The sequence below is a fragment of the Musa acuminata genome, chromosome BXJ2-11, assembly GCF_036884655.1.
Source record: "Musa acuminata AAA Group cultivar baxijiao chromosome BXJ2-11, Cavendish_Baxijiao_AAA, whole genome shotgun sequence".
Taxonomy (NCBI): domain Eukaryota; kingdom Viridiplantae; phylum Streptophyta; class Magnoliopsida; order Zingiberales; family Musaceae; genus Musa; species Musa acuminata.
In genome coordinates this window covers 3,990,839-4,014,238 of record NC_088348.1, presented here as the reverse complement: position 1 = coordinate 4,014,238, position 23,400 = coordinate 3,990,839, and the positions used below count along the sequence as shown (strand labels likewise).

The 23,400-nt window shown below is 39.6% G+C and overlaps 2 protein-coding genes across 3 annotated transcripts; both read left to right on the top strand.

Annotated features, from left to right (window-relative positions):
* Window positions 1-4: 4 nt before the first annotated feature.
* Window positions 5-3,066, top strand: LOC103970440 (ubiquitin-conjugating enzyme E2 32). Its single transcript, XM_009384218.3, has 5 exons — window positions 5-232; window positions 770-901; window positions 1,016-1,100; window positions 2,226-2,389; window positions 2,475-3,066. The coding sequence occupies exons 1-5, from the start codon at window positions 122-124 to the stop codon at window positions 2,889-2,891; spliced, it is 909 nt and encodes a 302-aa protein (XP_009382493.2). The 5' UTR covers window positions 5-121; the 3' UTR covers window positions 2,892-3,066.
* Window positions 3,067-6,506: 3,440 nt separating this feature from the next.
* On the top strand, window positions 6,507-21,384 carry LOC103970439 (aldehyde dehydrogenase 22A1). Of its 2 annotated transcripts, XM_009384217.3 has the most exons (14): window positions 6,508-6,756; window positions 6,849-6,892; window positions 7,259-7,360; window positions 8,238-8,365; window positions 8,841-8,963; window positions 10,496-10,649; window positions 11,574-11,677; window positions 11,765-11,843; window positions 12,583-12,678; window positions 12,832-12,969; window positions 14,410-14,622; window positions 14,698-14,889; window positions 20,907-21,050; window positions 21,135-21,384. In XM_009384217.3, exons 1-14 carry the CDS (start codon window positions 6,645-6,647, stop codon window positions 21,288-21,290), a joined length of 1,785 nt encoding a protein of 594 aa, XP_009382492.2. In that variant the 5' UTR covers window positions 6,508-6,644; the 3' UTR covers window positions 21,291-21,384. The 2 variants fall into 2 exon arrangements, with proteins under 2 accessions (XP_064990144.1, XP_009382492.2); XM_065134072.1 differs by lacking the exons at window positions 14,410-14,622; window positions 14,698-14,889 and having other exon boundaries at window positions 6,507-6,756.
* Window positions 21,385-23,400: the final 2,016 nt, after the last annotated feature.

Here is a 23,400-nt window from a genome sequence, read left to right as displayed (position 1 = left end):
AGACCGACGACATCTAAACGATCTATCTGGTCGTTCTCTTCTCCCCCCATTTCGTCCTCGAATCCGATTCCTGTTACCCGATTGGGCATATTCCGGCGTGGGACACCGACGGCCGACGGACATGGCGGAAGAGCGGTACAACCGGAGGAACCCGGCGGTGAAGCGGATCCTCCAGGAGGTGAAGGAGATGCAGTCCAACCCGTCCGACGATTTCATGAGCCTTCCCCTCGAGGTAACCCATCCATCCGTTTCCAAAAACCTAGATCCGACGCCCGAATCTTGTGTGCGATCATTCCTTCCTCGCTCTTGTTGGGTTGTGATTCGAGTTCCGGGGCGTCCAAATCGTTTGACTTTAATCGAGAGAATGGTTCTTGTTCGGAGAGGGTGAGATTGAGTTTCCGAATTTGACGTTGATCATTTGGATTTGGTTGATGAACAACTGGATTGCTTTTTCCTACAAGGCACAGATGAAATTAGGGCATGTTTGATTAAGCATTGTTGATATTTTTTGTAAAAGGGAAGCCTTTGAGAATTTCCTATAGTTTGTATGGGTTTGTGTTTTAAGTCTGTTCTCTACATTGGAAAAAAAACAGTCTGTTCTTTTCTTGTACGTTTTGATTGATAGATTATTTTATCAATTTGGATATTTTCTTTTGAGAATTATCTGCAGTTAAAATTGATGAAGTAGATTTCATGAGCCAAATTTTTGTTGCGATTGTTGAATGTATGTAACACAACTTTTCATATTGACATATGTCATGGCATCCAGGAAAACATTTTCGAGTGGCAGTTCGCCATTCGAGGGCCTCGGGATACTGAGTTCGAAGGAGGAATCTATCACGGACGGATCCAATTGCCTGCTGAATACCCGTTTAAGCCACCTTCTTTCATGTTTTTAACCGTAATCACATATTTCCCTTTCGACTTCTTTAGAAGGTATCTGATTGTTTCTTTAGCTTTAGTTTTCTTGACATCTTGCTAACGTTATTTCCTTTAACTTTGAATTTTTATTCAGCCGAATGGTCGTTTTGAAACACAGACCAAGATCTGCTTAAGCATCTCAAATTATCATCCCGAACATTGGCAACCATCGTGGAGCGGTATGTGGTCATTGTTTCTTTATTCATTCTGGTCATTTTCTCTTTCTTCCAATTGTCCTTGACTCCATCTTTACATTTAAGTGAAATATAAGCTTGAACTAGTTAAGATGATGTTCGATAGCTGAACAGCTAAATCCAACAGTTTCTAATGTTCTTTTAGTTTTCCGGTTACATATCCTAGGGTGCAGATATAATTATTGCATAGTGAGTACTTATGGTGAAATTTGACATTTCCAACAACAAATATTTAACATTTGCAATTTATGAAATAAATGTAGGAATTTCCTTTCTAGACAATATACAATCAAATAGCTTGCCAACCAAAATGTTAGAAGGTGCAAAAGCAATAGATGGCATGTTTGCATTTTGGTTTGGAAACATCTTAAGCTCCTTGATTTATTGTTTGGCATGAAATCCATGCTAGAAAGTTTTTAGTTTGATGGAAAATGAGAGAATTAAGGCACAGCGAAGCTTACATGGCATCTGATTTCTCACATAGGGATCTTTTCTTTTGGAAGTAGATAACCATATTTAAAACAACAATTGTAACTTCATATTTTGCTCTTTTTTATTTTATAGATAGAACTCCTAAATCTGAAATCAAGATGTACGTACAAAAATCACTGTCTCGGTTTAATGATGCCTTTGTGATTTTTTTAAAAAGTTTAAATGATGTGCCTCTCTCTCTCTCTCTCTCTCTCAAATACACACACATGATGACCTTTCTTGGAGCATAATTGGTTTGAACATTATTATAGTTATACCTCATGTGATTTCTATTGTAGCATTGTCCACTACCCAAAGTTATGCAGATCTGCTTTTTGAGTTTCATGTAGTATTGTAGTTCAACTTGATTTAGTAACTGCCCATAGATTATGGAAGTATATTTGGCAAGCCCTTTTTTCCTAGCATAAAGAGTTATATCAAGATTGATTTCTTGCACAATGAGTTAGCATCATTTGTGTCAACAATACAGCCAAAATAGGAAGTTCTGTGAGATTTGTGTAAAGACTAATATGCTTCCTTGTACATCTCTATTATTTTGTCAATGTATAATGAATGCCATTACTGGAATGTCTTTGGAATTATTGATAAGGCCAAGTCATTTCTTCATCTTGTTTACAGTGAGAACAGCATTAGTTGCCCTAATTGCATTTATGTCAACCAATCCCAATGGGGCTTTGGGTTCACTGGACTATAAGAAAGATGTCAGGCGTGAACTTGCCATCAAGTCCCGTGAAGCTGCTCCCAGATATGGCAACCCAGAAAGACAAAATTTAATAGATGAGGTTCATTGTTACCTTCATTTCCAGATTCTATCATGATGTAGCTATTAGATATAGGTGCCTGATGTTCAAAGTGCTGTTGAACCAGATTCATCAATACATGCTGAGCAAAGCTCCTTCTGTGCCTCAACTTCCACCAACCCCAACCACCGAGCCTACAGATATCATTGTAAATGAAGAACAAGTCAATGCTGATTCTGATGCTATCGCAGCAACCGAGGATCTTCCAAACCAGGAAGTAGAACAGGGAGCCATGGAAGATGGGCATGTGGATCGTGGCAACGCAGCCACAGGCCCCCCAACTGCCAGAGTGAGTTTGTCAAGGACGCCAGCAGCCGAGGTGGTTGAGCAGCCCCAGAGGCCCACTGCCAGAGCTCCGAACTCCCTGGATGATCGTGTGCTCACTTGGGCCGCCATCTGGTTGGTCGTCGCAATTTTGCTCCTCTTAGCAAAGAAGATTCTGAAATCTAATGCATATGCTGGATATATGAGTGGCTTTAAATAGAAGATGGAATGAAGTTCGTGTTAAAGATGAGCTTGTGCTGCAACTACTCCCAAATAAGTTTGCTCATTGATTACCAAGAAGGAAAATGTAGATTCTTGTTTCCAGCCTCTGCTCCGTATCATCCTGGACTGGTGTTTTTGCAAAGTAAAATGCTTTTATGCTGTGGAGCATCTCAGGGGTTGATTTCACTGTTGCACTTTTGGATTTAAGTGGCTTTTTCAAAAATCATGGTCTTGGTCAACACTTTGAACCTGTATACGTGTAACTACTAGTTCAAGTTCTTTACCTGGCAATAAGATGTGAGCAACTTTTGTTCGAATCAAAAGAAGTCCAACCAAGAATTTCCACAACTATGGTTTTAGAAGATACTCATCAATGAAATCATAATATAAATGAAGATTTTAGAAGGTAATTTTATTAATCAGTTTACACGATATCAAAGCATATATGGTTTATGTTCAATTAATTAAGTATCCTGAATATCCTGAAATAGAAAGATAAAATTTATTTAAAGAAACTTTTTTTTAGAATTGTAAACGAAATCATATATGAAATCATATAACTGAATGAATTATTTAAAATGTAGTTCTAAATGAAAGTTTCAGAAGGTAAATTTACTGGATGAAAAGTTTATATACCCTCTCTCATGAGAGGCTAAATATCTCTCGCCACTCTAATTGGCTTAAATACTCTTTTATCTAATTTTCAAACTCTCTATTCTTTCTATTTTCTTTAAACTTTTTTTTTTACTTTCAAGTTTTATTTTTTATTTTCATGATCTTAGAACCTCACGAAGATCCTTGTACTAAGTGGTATCTTCAAAATTATATCGAAAGATATCACATGCTTTTAATTTTTTCTAATAATTTTTGCCATATAGACCACCGTGCTATATAGTTTTCTAATTTCAAGTCAAGTAAACAAAGAAGTAACATTGTGCAAAAAATATATTTTGCATTATTGAGATTACTATTTACAATGCCCCCTCTTCACTATTTATATCCTCGATTTTAATTTTTTAAATATTTTTAAAATTATTTTTTTATAAATAAATATAAATATCTTTTCTTCTCATTTTCCTTCCCCTCTTCTTCTTTTTCATCATCTACCTTTTCTTTTTATTTATTCTCCTCGGAGGTCGATAATGTCAAGGGAGCAATAAGTAAGATCTGAGTGTCGCTTAAGAAGCAATGATTAACAGTAGAAAGCACGGGTTATCAGGCGATGATTGGTGGGGAGTGTGAACTGAGGGTACAGTGATTGATGATAAGCACAAGTTAAGGGCAACGATCGATGGCAAGTGTAAGCTAGAGAGCGATGATTTGTCACGGATGATCATTGTATACTTGTAACACCTTCATCAATAAATTGTTTATCGTTTTTGTTTGCTTATACATATGTTTGACAACATATTTTTATGTATTTTTACTTCGAAATCATCTGTAGGAGTAGTTTATAGGGTCATAGAGTGTTCACTCGTAAGAACGGGCAAAACTATATCAGAATAACCCAGTTTTTAGGTGTTATGACATAGTTTTCTATGGACTATGATGCGATGTAAAACGTTAGTCATCTCGGTACCCTAGAATCACCCAAATGGCACAAAGAGGGTTCAAGATAGTATTAGGCATTGATTGGATTCATAAGTTCACACGTAAAACCTATGTGAACTTGCCAACATGCCCGACACTTGGTGAGTAATTATTTGTGGACTTACAACTATTCATTTATCTTCTAAAGTCTTTATTTTTTACTTTTCTCATTTTCAAACTAGGTGTCTGTTGAATTGCTTGTAAAGCTACATTCTTATGAGACGTCGAGATTTGTCCATCACTTAATTTTAAAACTAATCAATTGCTCTTTTATAGGTTTTCTCAAACTTAAGCGAGGTTACAACTAAGTTGACCATTTGCATATAGATATTGCAAGGGCCTAATGACTTAGGCAATTCCAATTAAGTCCATAACAGATTGACGATAGTAAAGTGTACAAGTCATAATAGTAGGGGATGTGAGGATGAGAAAAAATAGATAAAATTAGAATTACATGGGCTATTAATAGTAAAATATTTTATTTTATTAAATTTTTAATGGGTTGTGAATAGTAAAAAGGACTATAAATAGTAGGTTAAAAAAATAAATTTTTAGAAAAAAAATCTTTAGTTTTAAAAAATTATGTTAAAGTATCCCTTCTTTTGTAAAAACTATTTTGCCCCTTTATCTCTGCCCATGATTGTCTATGCTTCTGCCTGTGACTCCTCACTTTTCGTTGATCTTAACCATTATCCTTGTTATCATCCTTGGTAGAGGGGGCCACGAGCAATGATAGCGAGGGCAAGATACGTGGGCTGGGCGAGGATGACAATGACAGTAGAGGAAGAGAGGAGGAGAGGCTAGGGCAATAGTGTGAGGTGAAGACGTCCAAGCGATAGTTCTCCTTCGCCCTCTTCATTCATCACAAACATAATGATCGGAGGGTGGGAGGAATGCACGTGAACGCAACCAGGGGCTTGCTCATGGAAGCACAGGTGGTGGGCTTCCTTCCTCCTCTTCACTTGTCATAGATTTATCAGAGAAGACGAGCGGTGACAACTAAATGATACGGAGAGCACGCACGGAGGCGATTAGGTAGGACTAAGAGTAAAATCATCTTTTTATAAAAAAATAAAATTTTTAAAAATAAGGACGTTCTGCGGAAAAAAAAAATCACAACTTTGACATGCCACGCGTACGATGATTGGTCGACTAAGTTGGCGCCATCGTCGAGTCGATGGACCCCGCAAGACGCCGATTGTTACCGTCAGGTCACTCCACCTACCAGCCGAGATAGTTCACTCCACCTACCAACCAATATAACTAGAATGTGATCCACGATTCAGATTTTATATGAACACTCACGTGCAAGTCACGTCCTTGATTCCCCGGGTAAATAAATATGCAGCCAAAGGGGGCCGAACAGAGAGGAGTCCAAAGACCACTCGTGCAATATCAGATCGAAGCCGTCCATCACGCTTCTCCTCGGAATCCGTGCACATAAACCAAGACACCGTGCGATGTGTTCGTCTTCCAAGATTATATACATGCCCCTCTCCTTTTATTATTTTCCATATTTACCTCTCTATATTCAAATACATTATTGTAGTTAATTTGATATTACTATCCTCTTCCAAAATATTAAAAAATACGAGACAAATAATAGAATATATTTCAGATTCTTCGATATGACTTGATTTTATTAGACTATGGTTAAATATATGAAGTATATATATATATGCATGCAGATAAATAATTTAAAATTTTGAAGGAGTATACATGTAATATTAAAAAAATGAAGGGGTAAATACGGTATTTCCGGACTTCTAACTGATAGACATGTAAAAGCCATTAAAACACAACGAATCTCTCGTCTCGTTAACCGTCCGTAGCATCTCTATACAACTAAAATTACAGTTAACCCCCTGTCAAAGAACAAACTTATACCAGTCTCCCTAATTACTTAAAATTCATCTAAAAATGATAGTATTTATTTCATTTCGGTCTTAATATTTACAATATCCGAATTAGACATATCAAAATATCTTAAAAGCTCCTCGTGGAAAGTAGTTTGATACTCGAAGCTTTACAGGTACAGAAGCGTCATTGTGGGCTCGGAAGGGGACGCATAAGAAACAACGCCTCGCTCTACTTCCCGGTCATTCTAGGGTTTTGATTCAGTGTGCTGCGTCGCTCGGGAGCTCCGCTTCGAGCTCCGGCAATGGCGTTCTGGTGGCCCCTGGTCGTCCTCGGGGTCGCATTCGCGGTCTGCCGCTTCCTCTTCATGCTCATCCCCCACAACGTCCCCTCGATCGAGGTCGATGCGTCCGATGGTACTTTCTGCGACCGTTTCCCTTGTTTTTTTTTTTGTCTTTTCTGCTCTTGCGGGGGATCGATTGTGATTTCTGAGATCCTATTGATTCAGTGCTGGAAGATGGGAGCCAGACCAAGGAGAACAGCTACATATACGTGAGAACCTCCAAATGCTGCTGATTTTACTTGCATTTTGTGGTTCTTCTACCGGTTTGATATTGTGGTTCTTATGGTGTTCTGTCAAGTTTCATAAACATGGAAGGATTCGAAATGTGTTAGTTGTGGTAGGAGCAGAATACAAGTTCGATGTGCAATATTATCATTTTGAGGTGGAGATGCTACTTCTATGCATGGGGTCCTATCAGTAGACTACCAAATTGAAGTCGACTAATTTGAGCCTGTTTTGGCTTTTCAAACTTGGTCAAGATTTGCCTCATTTATAAAGTTTATTGATCAAATCTCTTGGTCGCTTGAGAGAGATATGAATCTTGATATATTTATACTGTATATTATTTGTTGCAGATACCGAGGAAGGGGAAAATGGCCCAAGCAGACAAGGTTCAATGCTACGAGCCAGCAACCATGAAGTACCTTGGCTTTTGCGAAGCTTTGACACCAGAAGAGGTTGATCTTGCAACTTTCTATTCCATTAGTGGATAGCTTTTCACATTGTCTTTATGAATTCGATTTTTCTTTCTAACAGAGACTAAGTTGGCCTCTTTGCATAGATGTATCCATTGATATCATGAGCATGATGATTCTGGATTGTGGTAATTTCATCAAATAAAGTATCTCAGTTGGTTATATGCCGCTTACGTATTCAATTCAACAAATTGCTATTCGTCTCTACCAAGATTAGTTGCTTCATGTAAAGCAATTTTTGATTCGTATTTGTATCAGGCTTTCTCAAGGCAAACAATGTATGTTTCATTGTTTTTCCAAAACTGCAGATGTTTTACTCATTTTTCTTGATGGAATGGACTTTGGAACTTTTACCTTATCGAGTTAGTGGTTTAACTTTTGTGATTTACCTTTTATTATGTAGAGGCATCAAGCTCTATGATTCTAAAAAATGCTACAAGTTGGAACTGAAGACCTTACTCCTATCTGCATTTGTGGATTTTGATGAATTTAGCATGTTTGTTGTATTCGGATTTTTCTTCAGCTAGATCATATCAGTTCACATTTTGATGTTTGCTTCAGTTGCAACTATGATATTTGCCTATTCCCATTAATTAGGCTGGAGGAACTTTGGTTTCATAAGGTCCTCATGCTTTAGACCTTAGAATTATCTTCTTACTTCTGATAATTATTATTTTTATCAAGCTATTTGATGTCTCATTAATTTCCTACTTCTAAGGTTCTCCGTCTTGAGGTTGGTTCTAAATTTAAATATTTTGGCATGATATTTTACAACTATTGATGAAATTAGTTTGGAACTCTATTTTTTGCTTTTTTTTTGGGTAATTGTTGAGAAGTGCCTTTGCAATGATTTGACCAGGTTAAGGAGCATGTTGCACAAGCCAGAGAGGCACAAAAGATATGGGCAAGTAGCAGCTTTCGTCAAAGACGTCAATTCCTAAGAATCCTTCTGAAGTACATAATTGAGCATCAGGAACTTATATGCGAGTGAGGAATAACTTTGGGTGAAAGTTCTTGTTATTTTTTTCATAATTTTTTGATATGTAGCAGAGATTTCTGTGGATTTGTACTTGCTTTCTAGCCTCAAGAGTATTACTGTTTTATTCCAAGGCGATAACATCTAACATGATATAATTTATAAAGGGCATTGTAGCCTAATGAAGAGCTATGGACCTTTTTTTAAATGTTAAATGGTTATGCTGATATCATACTATATCAATTTTGACCTTTTTGGATTTGTGTAATTAAACTTGCATAAGGGTGATTTATTTTTATCAGGCTCATAGATTTCTGATTGGTTATGGATGGTTGATAACATAGATCTTCATGAGGATTCTGCTGTGAACACATTCTTTGTCATTTAACAGCATCATTCAGTCCTTAAATTCTCTAGTTTTCTTTATCGTTGTGAAAGGATTGACTTTAAGCATTCAACAACTGGATGATTGCTTGCTTTCCGTAGGATCTCTTCTCGGGATACTGGGAAGACAATGGTTGATGCTTCTTTAGGAGAGATAATGACAACATGTGAAAAGATAACTTGGCTTCTATCTGAGGGTGAGAAATGGCTAAAGCCTGAATACAGGTTAGTTATTATCATCTGAGTCAACTGAAGCTGCATATCTCTCTCTCTCTCTCTCTCTCTCTGCTTTTCATGTAAATTGCAATTTTTTTTCAAGATCAGGTTCTTTGATGCAAACATGTTCTAGGTTCTATCATGCAGCTTTATTTTGGCATGAGCATTTTCTTTTAAAATTTGAGTTTTCATTTCATATTTGTCATAAACTTTTTTTCACACTTATATTTTGCATTCACTAAAGTCTTTGAGTCTTGTGGCACCATGTTAATTATTTCGTCATCAGCGATTGTGATGTTTTATTATTATTTTTGGAACAAAGAACCAAGTGGACTATCTCTACTCTGGTAAACAATGCTTTGGTTTCTTCTATTTGATGAAGACAGTCGACAAAAGAAGTTATTGTTCTAAAACATGCAGGGGTGATTGCCAAAAGCATCCTTGTTCCTGTATACCATACATTGTGTTTTGAAATGAATAAACAAACTTCAGTGAGAAATAAGAGAGAAAAGCTCAAAAGAAATGGAACAGGATCGATGGTGTACATAATTTTGGCTCAATAGATAAATATTCTGGCTGACTCAAAGTCAAATCTGGCTTTAAGATCAAGATGTCAGCATTTATCCTCTGCATATCCCAGTAATTTCTTGCCTCAAAATGATCTAATTACTCCTATTAGAAAGACGTTTAGATTTTGACCTTGACCTTTAAATATCTCTGCTAAACATGAAATTAGGCTATAATATATGCAACTGCACAGTATCCATATCCATAGCCAAACTGGAGAAGCATTTACTCTTTTATCATTGGTCAACTGTATTTTCTCATTCCTTAGCAAATAATAAAATAATTGGTCTCTAGAACACTGGTTTCTGTGATCGGTGTGGATTGCTATCTGAACCCATGCATATGCTTAGATATTAATCCACATGCCATCATGTATATGCTTCTGTCATATCATATATTTTATCACCTGCAAGTAGAGGGCAAGGTGGTTCCTTTGTGACCAAGGTGTCCAAGGTTTGTATCATGGACCTTGTGCGCCGGACAGTCAGCTGATGGACCATGTGCACTCGGCAGCTTTAGCTGACCTACATGCATTTTCAGAAACATTGTAACATGTTCCCACAAGGTGGTAAGAGAATGGAAACGTAACAAAAGAGTCTGACGAGTATTACCTGTGGTCCCACTTGAGTGATCACTTGTGTGCACTTTGGACCTAGTACTGGTATGTCACATAGATATGTAGGATAAATATTTTTGTATGGAGTCATACATAAATCCTATGTCTTCTGATCAAGTGGGGTTAGACGAATGTTGTCTGAATTGTAAAGCCATAGTTGCCAGGAATAATGTACCTTGTTTCAGGTTGGACAACAGAGTAATTTGACTCTGTTCCTTGTACATGGGAATAGTGTAGTTGATTGTCACTGACAGGATTGTCATATAAAGCAACTTTATCTGAAAGGAATGAATTAAGATATTAACAAAAGAAGTGCACAATATTTATGATTTATTTTCAAATTAATTTCTAATTCCAGGTCTTCGGGACGATCAATGTTGCACAAGAGAGCAAAAGTGGAATTCCATCCCCTTGGGGTAATTGGAGCTATTGTTTCTTGGAATTATCCGTTCCACAATGTATTCAATCCCATGCTTGCAGCAGTGTTCTCTGGAAATGCTGCAGTGATAAAGGTATATTAGTTGAGTTAGTTTGTTGTCCCTTCCTTTTTTATTTGAAATAACATACCAGAAGTGCAATGTAGTATATTTCAGAAATTCTTCTGTTACCATAATATTTTTAAAATGCCTACAGTGTATGCTTTGCCTTGAAAACTTAAATATTCTTTTTGACTCTATCACATTTCTGTTTTGGATGGTATGAAATTTTGGCCTTTATTTCTAGGCTTCCTTGTCCCAGAAAAATGATCACATCGCAACAAGAAAAAAGAGAAAACTTGTTCTGTGCCGAAAGTGAAGCACATGAAGTTTCCTTCAACTTTTGTCACAGTTGATGATAATAGTCAACATGGTTCTGCAGTAACTTCTATTTTTGACAATGTGGTGTTTTCATTTTTCATAAACACAATAGTGTATCTGGGTTTTGGGGCTTCTGTATTTTAGCGTTTTTAAGCTTTTAGAAGAAAGACATGCCATATGACTAAAGTTGATGCATGGGTTGATTGGTTTTCCTTTTTATCTCTTTAATGACTTGAGATGGATGGTCATTGATATAAGTCTATCGGACTTCTTGCTCTAGAAAGTTTTGGTGCTTCATGCCCAGGAACAGGATCATTCTGGATGAAACGTATTTAAGGTAAATGCTTGTTAAGATAGAATGCAGTTCAGTCTAATCCTTGTTTATTTATGTTGATCTCTAAATGCAAATGACACATCTGTCTTGCGTTCTTGTACGTGCTGTAATTGATGTTAATCTGAAGTGGGTTATTGAAATTGTTTGATTGGTACCTTCCTTGATAATGTTTTGAACTGGGCCATCATATATCATCTTACCAGTCTTTGTAACCAGGATAAAGTCTGCACTTAGCAAGTTAATTATATCTCCAAGTTCTTGTTACAGAAATTTTCATTTGCCTGAAATGGAAAAGAGACTTGCAGGTTTCAGAGCATGCAAGTTGGTCTGGGTGCTTCTATTTCCGAATCATTCAAGCTGCTCTTGCTGCTGTTGGAGCTCCAGATAATCTGGTTCACATAATAACAGGGTATCCATGTACTTTGAGGAATTTGTAGGTGTGATGAAAGCGAATCACATCCATATTGATTCTAATGCTGCAGCTTTTTACCTCCAGATATGCAGAAACTGGACAAGCTCTTGTATCTTCAGTTGACAAAATTATCTTTGTTGGGTCACCTGGTGTGGGCAAGATGGTAATACCTTGCCACTGCTAGTAGTTGGCTATTTTTTCATTCACTTGTCTTACTTACCTAATGTGTAACTTATTTTCATATTTGAGCATAGCTCCATATGTTTCTGCTGCTAATATTTTTGTTATTCTGATTTCCTGTTAGTTGATAAAGAAGGAATTCATGTCCTCTCCTCATTGTCCTTACTAGCTGTCAATGACTAGATGTGCTTCTCTTGCTTTGTAACCTAAGCATAATCTTAATCCTGCACATTTTCCTAGGCATGTTTTATTATTCATAACTCTGCCATCTCACTGCCTTATCAGCTCTATTATTAAGTAACATGATGGATTCTGTAAAGAAATACATGTTTTTTTTTTCTTTAAGCATAGGTGCTCACAAGTGTTGCTAATTAATACAATAAATTGAGTTGACGATAGTCAACACATGAAATATTTGTTAATTCTCTCATTGGTTCTTTGTTCTTATTCATAGAAGTAGAACCTGGAAATTTGCCCTGATAGATGGTGATGGTAGGATCAAACTTGGTTTTAGTGATTGTTCAATTTGTGCATCATCATTCTTTGTCCTAGGATTATAGGCTTCTGGTCAACATTTCTTGTATAAATGTTAAAGGGAAAAATCATAAATGAACCATATGTGTTTCAGGTTCATTAACTAAAAATTATGGGCTTAAAGTATTATGTCTTATGTTTTCATTTAGTTACCCTATCTATAATTTTCATTTTACTTTTTCTTTCAGATCATGCAGAAGGCTTCTGAAACCTTAATACCAGTCACACTCGAGCTTGGTGGGAAAGATGCGTTTATAGTGTGCGAAGACGTAGACTTGGCTACCGTATGAAAATTTAATTTTACTTGTGCTATTTGAAGAAATCTTATGCTGTTTTTGTACATCTTTCCATAACTTATAATTCCTTTTGAAGTGAAGCATTGTTTGCCAACGGCCGAAGTCCCTAATTTTCTGTTTACAATTATTTTGAGGTTTTAGGTTGTGCAAGTTGCCATGAGGGGTGCTCTTCAATCCAGTGGACAAAATTGTGCTGGTGCTGAAAGATTCTATGTCCATAAAGACATCTATACTGCTTTTGTTGCTCAAATAGTCAAACTCGTGAAATCAATTTCTGTTGTAAGTAGAACCTTTCTTGCTCAGCAAAAAACAGATGATGATGCATCTTTTTCATTCATTTGACTTCTAATGTTTTCCCTCAAACGAAGTGAAATAAGGATAACTTTTATAGGCATGTTAAATGACTGATCAGAAGAAGGGAGATAATCATGAGCATCCAAGAATGAAGGTGCTTGCTTTTGCTGTATTGTAACAACTGGACTCTTAAGAAAGTTGAATTGGGATGTCTATATCATTCTCTTCATCTGCGGCATAAGTTACTGATGCAGGGAAGAAAAAAACGATGGTTTCAAGCAATACCAGAATTTATGTGATTTGAGATTGCTAAAAGTTCTTGGTGTGAGAGAATAGTCTGGAATTTGAACTAGGTGGTGCTGAAAGCACCAGTTCTGTAAAATGTGTTTTGTTGTTTTGGTACCTTGACCTGATATTTAACTGAAATGCAAACTATGCACTCCAGTGGTGGACCTAATTCTCATGTATTCCTTAGACATGTCTGACTTACTGAGGCTGTTTTAGTTAGACTAATAAGCCTCAGCTCATGTCCATCTAAAAAAGATTATTCTTATATCATAGTGTCATGATTGGTTGGGCCAGAGCATTGCAGGACACAGGTAATTTGGAGGTCCTCTGTTTAACATATCTGCAATTGTTTTGCACTTTGCAGATCCTCTCTCTCTCTCTCTCTCTCTCTCTCTCTCCTCTTTGGTCATTTTTTTCCCCTTATGTTTTTTCCTCTCCAACTTTTTTATTCTCAATCTTCTAGGGTAAAATGCACAAAATCCTGTAAAAAAGTCGTAAGATGTATCGCTCTAGATTTGGTTCGGCAAAGATTTCCACTTCATAATCAGTATTTGTGATTATGAATCAGAAACATTGCAGAAGAAAGATATATCACTGAGCTTAGATAAATTCTCTGTGGTTGCAGAAGGTGAACATGATCTTATGATCTTGAACTGATTCATGAGTCGGTATCTTTTCTTATAATGTGTTCAGTTTCTAGTTCTCAATATTTCTTTTAGAATGCCTTCCTACTTACCCTTGTTCTTGCTTTCGTATCTCCAGCATTAATACTGTCCTCTAATTCGCAAGCAAAAATAAGTAGAGTGGTTTCAAGTATAATGCTTAGATGATTCTTTGCATTACTACATCAATGCCATTTTTATTTCAGCTTAGAAATAATCTCTGAATTTAGAAGTCGATTTTCTACTACTTGATGGGTGTTCCTGGGCAGTGTCTGATATATATTATAGGTCGTCTCTGACCGCAAAAGTTATATAACCAACCTGAATTATCATTTTGGATTATGCAGCACAAGAGTTAGATGCTTTGATTTTGGTTGGCTATTGTTTCCGTGTTTAAAAGAGAATAATTCTATGAGATGACTGGCCGTATTTATAAGAGAATAATTCGTTTCACTTGTTTGACCATCTATTTTAGGGCCCTCCACTAGCTGGAAGATATGATATGGGTGCTATATGTATGCAAGAACACTCTGAGAAGCTTCAAAATCTTGTGACTGATGCACAAGACAAAGGAGCAGAAATTGCAGGTAGAGGAAGCTTTGGCCATTTGGAAGATGCAGTAGATCAGTTTTTTCCTCCAACTGTTATAGTGAATGTTGATCATACAATGAAATTGATGCAAGAAGAGGTAGCTAAAATCTTTCAATCATTGCCATGTATTCAATGATCTAGTTCCTAAGAAATAATTTGTAATTATATACAGGCTTTTGGACCAATCATCCCAATCATGAAATTTAGTTCTGATGAAGAGGTTATTAAACTTGCAAATGACTCAAAGTATGGTCTTGGTTGTGCTGTATTTTCTGGGAATCAGAAACGTGCAATAGCAATAGCTTCCCAATTGCATTGTGGGGTAGCAGCAATCAATGATTTTGCTTCAACTTACATGTGCCAGGTAATTGTTCCAAGCCAGAATTCTGTTGCTCTTGCTTCCTAAACAATACTTTCTTAGAGTTTGTAACTATGGATTCCCAAAGCAAACCAAGATACTCTTATTACTAGATCTTTTAATATTTGTCATGTTTGTGATGGATGTTACCTATTTGGTGTTTTTTTTTCATAATACAATTGTATGTGTTTCAGAGATAGTTGTACTTGTCCATTGATCGAATATATGTGCTGACTGATGTTTATCTATTCTGTAATTTCGTGTGTTATAAGGAAACTTGTATAGAGTGATTTTTTAATAGTTTTCTTTATCATATAGCTTGAAATAAAACACAGATTAAAGCAAGGATTGTTGTTTCACATACTAAACATGGCCAGACCAGTACATACTGAACGGTATTAGTTTGCAGACACATGATACGCCAGTATGTATTAGTGGTTCAAAGACGAAGGAGAAGAGGAAGGCGTAGTGCTGGAAGAGGAGAAAGGAAGAAGAGGAGGCAGTGGAGGAAGCGGAAGGAGAGGACTTAGTTGAGGAAGGAGGAAGAGGAGGAAGTGTACCTGCACACAGTGCGTGGCGAGCATGATGAGAGGCTTCATAGGGAGAAACAAGAAGGGCCTATGTTTGGTGCAAAGAGGCCTTCTCATGTTCGGGGCGAAGAGGCTTGCTATGTGAGCCCTAATGTCTGTTCTTTTTTTTTTTTCTTTAATGGTCCAGACCGGGTTGCCCCTGCATGTTGGTTCATGCCCGGACTGGTACAACTGTGGGTACTGTACTGGTTAAATATCGGCACAGTGCAGAGGCATAGTGTTCGACTATATGTAACAAATGAATGCTGGTGCATGTCACACCTTGCCGATGCACATTATATGCTGTATACATCAGCGCCCATGAAAGTTCTCTATGGGCCGTATTGTCACGGACTTAGCTGGTTTTGCCTAAGTCGTGCGGCACCCTTGCGAGTCCGTCCGCAAAGGTCAGCCTCCCCGAAGCCTCCCATGGTCCCTTAGGTCCCACAAAAGAGAGAACAGGACAGAGAAAAGGCCTCACTCGGGATCCACAAGCAAACATCTCCGGAAAACACTTTATAGACAATGCAAATTACAAACATACTTTACAAGCTCTGAACAGTTGCACAACAAAGGGTAAAATGGTCCATTACAGACCGAGAATCTCTCACACGTGTCCACATGACACAACCTTTATTTACAAGCCTAAAGCGGCCACCGACCCAACTAAAATTGGACTATCAAGCCTTTGGCCGTCCCCCTACATGCTGTACAAAGCATGAACATACCAAAAGACACGGACATATATAAGCATTACATCAAACACCCTGTTTAGAAGTTTGTCCGTGACATTCTCCCCCACTTATTCCTTCGACGTCCTCGTCGAAGCCTTTATCGACACTGCAACTCCTTGCCTATGCTAAGTCTTCAATCTTCTGCTCCAGCTGCAATGCGTCCCTTGGCTCCCAACTGCTCTCCACTGTTGTTTTCGAGTAGTCGAACCATTTGATCCGCCATGCTGTTTCAACTCACCAATGACTCTGACTCCGGTGTGGGGTTGGCTGAGTTGTGTTGATCCTTGTTAATTCCTGCGGATCCTTGAAAATGAAGGAAAAGACCATCCTTATTGCGCCAGTCTCTCAAATGCCTCATGCTGCTTGAATTGGGTGGATGCTTGTTGGAGCTTTTAACGAGCATCGTCTCGTAAACTTCTGATGATTTGGGTCCTTCATCCACAAAATTTGCTCATTGACTCTTCTTTCACTTAGTTGTCACATCCAAGTAGGTTCGCATCACTTCCGCTTTCGATTGGCATTTCGTTGGGAAATGAAGCGGACAATCTACTCTCAGTAACACTGATCACCATTGGTGAGGATTTGACAACTATTGTCTTCCATTATCTTCGAAGGGTCTTTGAACTTTTGCAGAGCTCCTCTGCTGGATAGATAAGAGAATTGGGGTACTCGGTTTCGCCCATTCTCTTAAGAGTTGAGAAGGCAAAGGTTACTTGATTTCGCCCGCCTCCTCGAGGTTGTACTCCATGCATCGAGCTGGTTACTGGCCTTTGCCTGCTCTTTGCTCACACTTCTGAAGCACTTGAAGTGTTTGCACTCCTTGCGTTGAGTTAGCTACTGTGATTCACCTTCTCAATGCCATTGAACTTCTGGAATGCAGGAAGTTTTCACCCCAACTTGGAGTAGTTCTCTCATAGGTTTGGTCGCTTCTGGGATTGTACCATCTTCTCCATCAACCCTGCCGCCTACTCCCCTGAGTAGCGAAGGTACAACACCGCGTACTGTCTGCTTCGTTCCTTGGTTATGCACTCTTGCATGACCCGAAGTCCTTCACTTTCGGCTATCTTGATGAGAAGCACATTGACACTGGTCTTACGAAGTTCTTCGGCCTCTGCCCTTCAGCCTTGTCTCGGTACTTAGAGATTGCCTCTGCGTTCTCTACCTCCTCGGCCCCTTTCACGACTAAGCGCTCTCCCTCCATGAGAGCAAGGGATCAATGACTTTCACGGAAGTCCCGTCTCTGCGGTACCATGGCGCTGCCATGCCCATGGCCCTACTATCCGTCGCCTCGCATCTGCATCCCTTTTCTTCCCGATCAGTAGAAATGTCTTTGTGGCACTCCTCTGAGTCCACCTCCATTCTAACTGATGCTTGATTTTGGGTAGCTAAGTCTCTCTGGACTCGTCGTCGCTTCCTCGCCCCTTTCGACCCCCTGCTTCAACACCTCTGTGTTCTCCGAGCAGTCCGTCTGGTCGATGGAGAGACATACTGCAACTACCATGCATGGCCTCTGCCATCACGTTGTAGAGTTTGCACCGATTCTGTTCTCCTTAGCTTCCTTGGTAGCAACGTTCGCTTACTCGACCTTGTCCTCTGACTTGTCGGGCTCCCTTAAGCGAATATGAGCTCTGGAGCAGTCCAACTCTCCAGCTGCTTCGATCATACCGCTGTATGATCAAGTCCCTCCCATGGGACTCACTGGTACTTGCATTCGAACTTTTCCCTTGGTGGAACACAGCCCCCATATACTGATGACTAAGGCTTTCATCCGATGCAAAATTCGATGCACGCACGGAAGACCCGCCTCTGCGGTACCATGGCTTTCACTCCTTGAATCCATAGCCCTTCTTGTCGTCGTGTTGTTCACCGAAGTGGAGCTCCCAGTAGCTCCCGATCATACCTCCGTATGATCCAGTCCCTCACGGGGCTAGGTTATGTGTATCGCATTGCCACGAACTGTTCCACCACGATCCGCTGCACCATGTCGCCTCCTGGTGACATCTCCATTGCATTCTGATCCTTGTGGAATAAACTCGAATTGTGAACCCTCCATGTGTGGCATCTGCCAATACATCGCAGGGTCTCCTCTACCTTCGATTTTGTTCGCTCCTTTGGCAATCGACCTTCATCCACCCACTCCTGGGTCACACCTAGATGAAGCACTGCTCTAGGACAGTCCGTCGCTTAGTAGCTCTCGAAGTCCTCCGACTTCACTATAATTTGTGCACCATTGTCTGGATCCTGGGCCTCTGCCCCTACCAGCACAATCTTCGCTGCGCACTGCTTCATTCATGGCAACTTGAATGGCAACACTGTGGCATATTCTTCAAGAGTACCCGCCTCTGCGTCCTCTTGCCCCGTGCTAAGGCCTTCTGAACTCAACTTCGCCTCCGCAAATTGAGTCGCCTTAGTTCCTCCATCAAATACTCCTCCGAGATAAGGTGCATGTGCCCCGAAGCTCCCTTCGTCTTTGGCACCATGCAAGATGAGTCCGCTCCGTCAGAATGAAGGACCCATGGAACAACATGATCTTACTCTTGCCTCTGCAAGAGTTCATGTCCTTGACCTCTGTCTAAGGAAAGCACTGTGCCTCTGCTCCATGTTCTAACTTCTATGCTGGCTCCCTTCAAGCGGCTTGAGTACTTCGCCAAGTTACCCCCAAGTTGCTCCGCTCCTCGTTTTGCATTGAGTTGATGGTGGCCCTCTCGCCCACCATTCCACGGGTCAGCCCTCCCTTGAGTCCGATCTCCGTATCGACTCCAAGTGTGCCTTCATTTGTGTTGCCTTGGGTCACTCCCCCACTTGATCTCGCAATGCATCCACCAATGCATTCTCTCAAGCGAGATCATGCGACGACTCCTCGCCGCTTGCTCAGTCCATTGAGCTTCGTGGAGTTGTTGTTTGTTGAGGTACTCCTCCTCAACTTGTGAGGTCCATCCCACATGATTCTCCCTCTGGAGAGCCGGGACTTATCCCTCCTGGATAACTATCCCATTGGAGCAACATCTCTCTTCGTTTCGGAGACCACCATCCCCTTGGACTACTCCGATCTGCTGAACAAACTGTGCATTGTTCTGCCTCCTGCAAACACACTTGCTAGATTGCGACTCCACGTCAATACAGCCCCCACTGCACCCCTCAAGGCCTAGCAACATGCTGAACTAGTTGCACCCTTCAGCCTCCTATGGACGTATCCTTCACATGCCGAAGAGAAAGTTTCAATGCTCCATGGCGCCGAGTTTCGGTCGCCTTGGGATGGCCACGAATATTCCGTCGTTCGCATACAAGCCCATGTATGAGTACCAAATTCTTCGAGCTAGCAATTCCTCTCACCTCTGTGAGCTTTACATAACTCTTTTGGTCGTTGAGCAACTCATTCCACCTTGCATGGTCTTATCCTTTACCAAGCGCCTCGCTTGCCTTGAGCACCATCAAGTATGATTGTCAGCGTTGAGCCGTAGCTCAAACTCAGCCATCCCAACCTTTGTGCGCTTCACATTCTTCCAAGCTTGTCTGTTCTCGTGGTGCCTCGTGCGCGATGGGTTGGCCATTCCTCTGAATGCCAATCTCAGATGCCCGCTCCTCTGAGCGACTCCTTTTCCCTACATCTCCATGCTCGTTTTCCCCCAAACGGTCGCGCGTGTGCTGACTGCCCTCAACGCAGCCCCGCTAGGTCCCCCACGTTTTGCATGCTAAGTGTTTCTATGAGTGCTTGTCCCGCTCTGATACCATCTGTCACGGACTTAGCTGGTTTTGTCTAAGTCGTGTGGCACCCTTGCGAGTCCGTCCGCAAAGGTCAGCCTCCCCGAAGCCTCCCATGGTCCCTTAGGTCCCACAAAAGAGAGAACAGGACAGAGAAAAGGCCTCACTCGGGATCCACAAGCAAACATCTCCGGAAAACACTTTATAGACAATGCAAATTACAAACATACTTTACAAGCTCTGAACAGTTGCACAACAAAAGGTAAAATGGTCCATTACAGACCAAAAATCTCTCACACGTGTCCACATGACACAACCTTTATTTACAAGCCTAAAGCGGCCACCGACCCAACTAAAATGGGACTATCAAGCCTTCGGCCGTCCCCCTATATGCTGTACAAAGCATGAACATACCAAAAGACACGGACATACATAAGCATTACATCAAACACCCTATTTAGAAGTTTGTCCGTGACAGTATGTTGGTATGTGGGTGTACTGGCAGGACATGGAAGAACATTACTATAATAGTGGTTGGCTGGCTTAGGGAATATACAAGGCAGTATTAATCCTTGAAACATATTGTAGATTGTATATTTCTCCCTAAGCTTTTGGGAGCATAGTGAAGGAATAATTATTGTAGTGTTTCAGGTTATAACTTTCATTGGGTGGTCTTTAAAGACTACTGATATAGTTGGATGGAAAAAGTGATATTTAGATCAAATAGTTTCATTGGCAAATTATGTTTTCCCAGAAGCTCTACATATCTCTTTCTTTTATAATTCTTAAAAGAAACTAAAACGAAGATAGTTCAATTATTTTTGCATGTGTTTAGTTACAAATATATATATATCATATCCTAATGCTGAACTGGCAATGACTTTTCATGTTTAATGCCTGTAAACTATTTTGATCTGCATTTGTCATAAATGTTGAAAGACCTTGAAGAAATTATTGGTGCGAATGGAATCAGTAGCCTCAGTTTCTCTAACTTTGTGTTCTACTGCCTTCTATGTAGTCTTTGCCCTTTGGTGGTGTAAAGCACAGTGGATTTGGAAGATTTGCTGGTGTTGAAGGCTTGCGGGCTTGCTGTCTAGTTAAGTCAGTGGTCGTGGATAGGTGGTGGCCATTTATCAAAACAGTGATCCCAAAACCCATCCAGGTCAGCTATTAAAAAAACCTTGAGACAGGCTAAATTTTTTTTCTGATTTTGCTAAAGCACTTAACCATTTTGCATTTTCAACAGTATCCGGTTGCGGAGAATGCCTTTGTGTTTCAGGAATCTCTTGTGGAAGCTCTCTATGGCCTCAATGTGTGGGACAGGTTGCGTTCACTGATCAATGTAGTGAAGATCATTTCAGAACAGAATCCGAAGTCCAGCAATGTGAAGAAAAGCCATTAACTAGCGATGCTGGATTTGCATGATCATCTTTGTTTGTGGACTTGGTTCCTGTGACAGTTCACTTCAACTGCTAATATTTGAACTCTGTTTTTTATCTGCGCTAGCATCCAACTTGTTCAATTTGTTTAACCATGCTTCTTTTACCCATTGTTGAAATCCAACCTACCCCAGAATTCCAGATTAGTACCATCCAATGAAAAGATAGGAATGCCTCGTATTCACAGATTCCAGTTGTGCTTTGCTGATCCCTTTATTTAGCTGCCGCTGTAAGAAAAGATGGCGACCTTGGTATCCCACCAGCTGCTACATGCGCAAGGTATTTTTTTTTAATGTTCTCCGATTAAGTAATCAGATGAGTCTTTAAATTCTGAGACAATTGTTAGGCTAAATCATTCTACGTTCAGATTCTGTATATCTAGCAACTGGAACAAGAATGGGTGCGGAAATCCAGGTTGAAATATATTTTCATTTAGAACTTCTTACATTTTCAAACTGGCCTGAATCAGAAATGCCCCCAATGAGTGACTTCAGATTTCCATGCGAGCTTGATAATTAGATCACATCCCACCCATTCAAACATTAAACGCCTTATATATTTCTGTTAATTTGCCGTGTCCGTGGATCATACTGCTATAATGTTCTTTTGAATTCTATGTTAATCTGATTCTTTTGGTCCTCCTCGCTGATACCTTTGCTTCCCCGTTGTTTGTTCAAGCTATTGTTAAGTGAATATAGGCCTCGATCACCTCAACTTGTTCTGTGAAGTAGTGAATTTGTAGCTAGGGTTCTGTCTCCAACAATTGTATAAGATCACAAGTCAGTAGGAACAACAAATAACAATAACGAACAAATATCTAAAGTACAAACAATATCTTTGGTTGTTTTATTTATAATTTCCGTTAATTGTTTTAGGTCTTTATCTCTTCCCATGCTATTATAATTAATTAAAAAAATCTATAAGTCTCCTTTGCTTATCTGTGTATCATTTTTTTCTCTTTTATCCATTATTGGAGCTACATCTAATTATTCTTGAATGAAAATTTTATCTTTAACTGATGACGCCATATATTTATCTCAATACCTTTTAACAGCAATCCAACATTCGTGTTAATAGCCTAATAACAAGTACATGAATTAACTTAAGGACTTTTATTAGCTCAAAAAAAAAAAAAGAAAGACCGTGTTAAGGTTTACTTCACAAAGAGTCTCAGAGATTAGCACTTGAAATCCTCCAACAGTTCAGATATTTTCTTATTATTAATTTAAATATTGGGTAAAAAGGACCTTAAATGGATAAAGGCAGAGGAAGGGGTCTTCTCTAGAAAATTGTTTTGGTTACATCCGTCTGATGCACCGACTCAAAGGAATCAACGGCAGATGATCAATACGTCTGCGGCTTGTTCATGGGTTCTCCGAAGCCATACAAACCTGTTTCCGCTCCGGCCCAATTCTTTGCTCCTGAAACGTGCCTGCCGCCGCGAGGCGACCAATCTGCTCCTCGAGGTAATGCTTCCTCCCATTCGCCTCTCTAAACCCTAATGCCTTCATCTTGGTTTCTTATGATCGTACCACTTTTATGCGATCTACCTACAGATTTCTTTGGTTTCGTAGCGAAAAGCAGTTTAACGGTGTTGGATTGGGCATACAAAGTTCGATCTGATTGAAGTGTGATGTGGGGTTGTGGTGTGCGTGGTTGCTGTTTATGTGCCTTTTAAGTATCTTTAGATCGTTGATATTTCTCACCCTCTGTTTCAGAGTTTTGAGCACTTTTTAGATTGATACGGTCTGCTTTTAGGACTTGTGTAAGGAGAAATTCCTATCTGCCATCGGAAGACATAGATGGTTCGTATTCGATCTTGGTAATATCTCTGCAAGTGTGCATGGCTCTCGATCTTTGATGCGTGTGCTTTGATGAACCATGGCAAGCGAATTGATAGCATATCGAAGTAGTTCTTTTGACATTTAGTTCGAGTTTTGGAGAAATTCTGTGCTTATGACATGCATTATATGGAACCTTTCGTTTCAAAAGGATAAGACAGTAGTAGGAGGAAAGGTCAGCTCCAATTCTTTTAGGATTGTTTTCTCGGACCCATAATGCATGATTAATCTA

What these genes read in the sequence shown, in the direction of transcription:
- LOC103970440 (XM_009384218.3), top strand. Translation starts at nt 122, where the DNA reads ATGGCGGAAGAGCGGTACAACCGGAGGAACCCGGCGGTGAAGCGGATC. An exon ending in CTTCTTTCATGTTTTTAACC is followed by an intron (nt 902 to 1,015) that starts GTAATCACATAT and finishes ATTTTTATTCAG; the next exon opens with CCGAATGGTCGTTTTGAAAC. An exon ending in GACAAAATTTAATAGATGAG is followed by an intron (nt 2,390 to 2,474) that starts GTTCATTGTTAC and finishes CTGTTGAACCAG; the next exon opens with ATTCATCAATACATGCTGAG.
- LOC103970439 (XM_009384217.3), top strand. Translation starts at nt 6,645, where the DNA reads ATGGCGTTCTGGTGGCCCCTGGTCGTCCTCGGGGTCGCATTCGCGGTC. An exon ending in CGAGGTCGATGCGTCCGATG is followed by an intron (nt 6,757 to 6,848) that starts GTACTTTCTGCG and finishes CTATTGATTCAG; the next exon opens with TGCTGGAAGATGGGAGCCAG. An exon ending in CACCTGGTGTGGGCAAGATG is followed by an intron (nt 11,844 to 12,582) that starts GTAATACCTTGC and finishes TTTTTCTTTCAG; the next exon opens with ATCATGCAGAAGGCTTCTGA.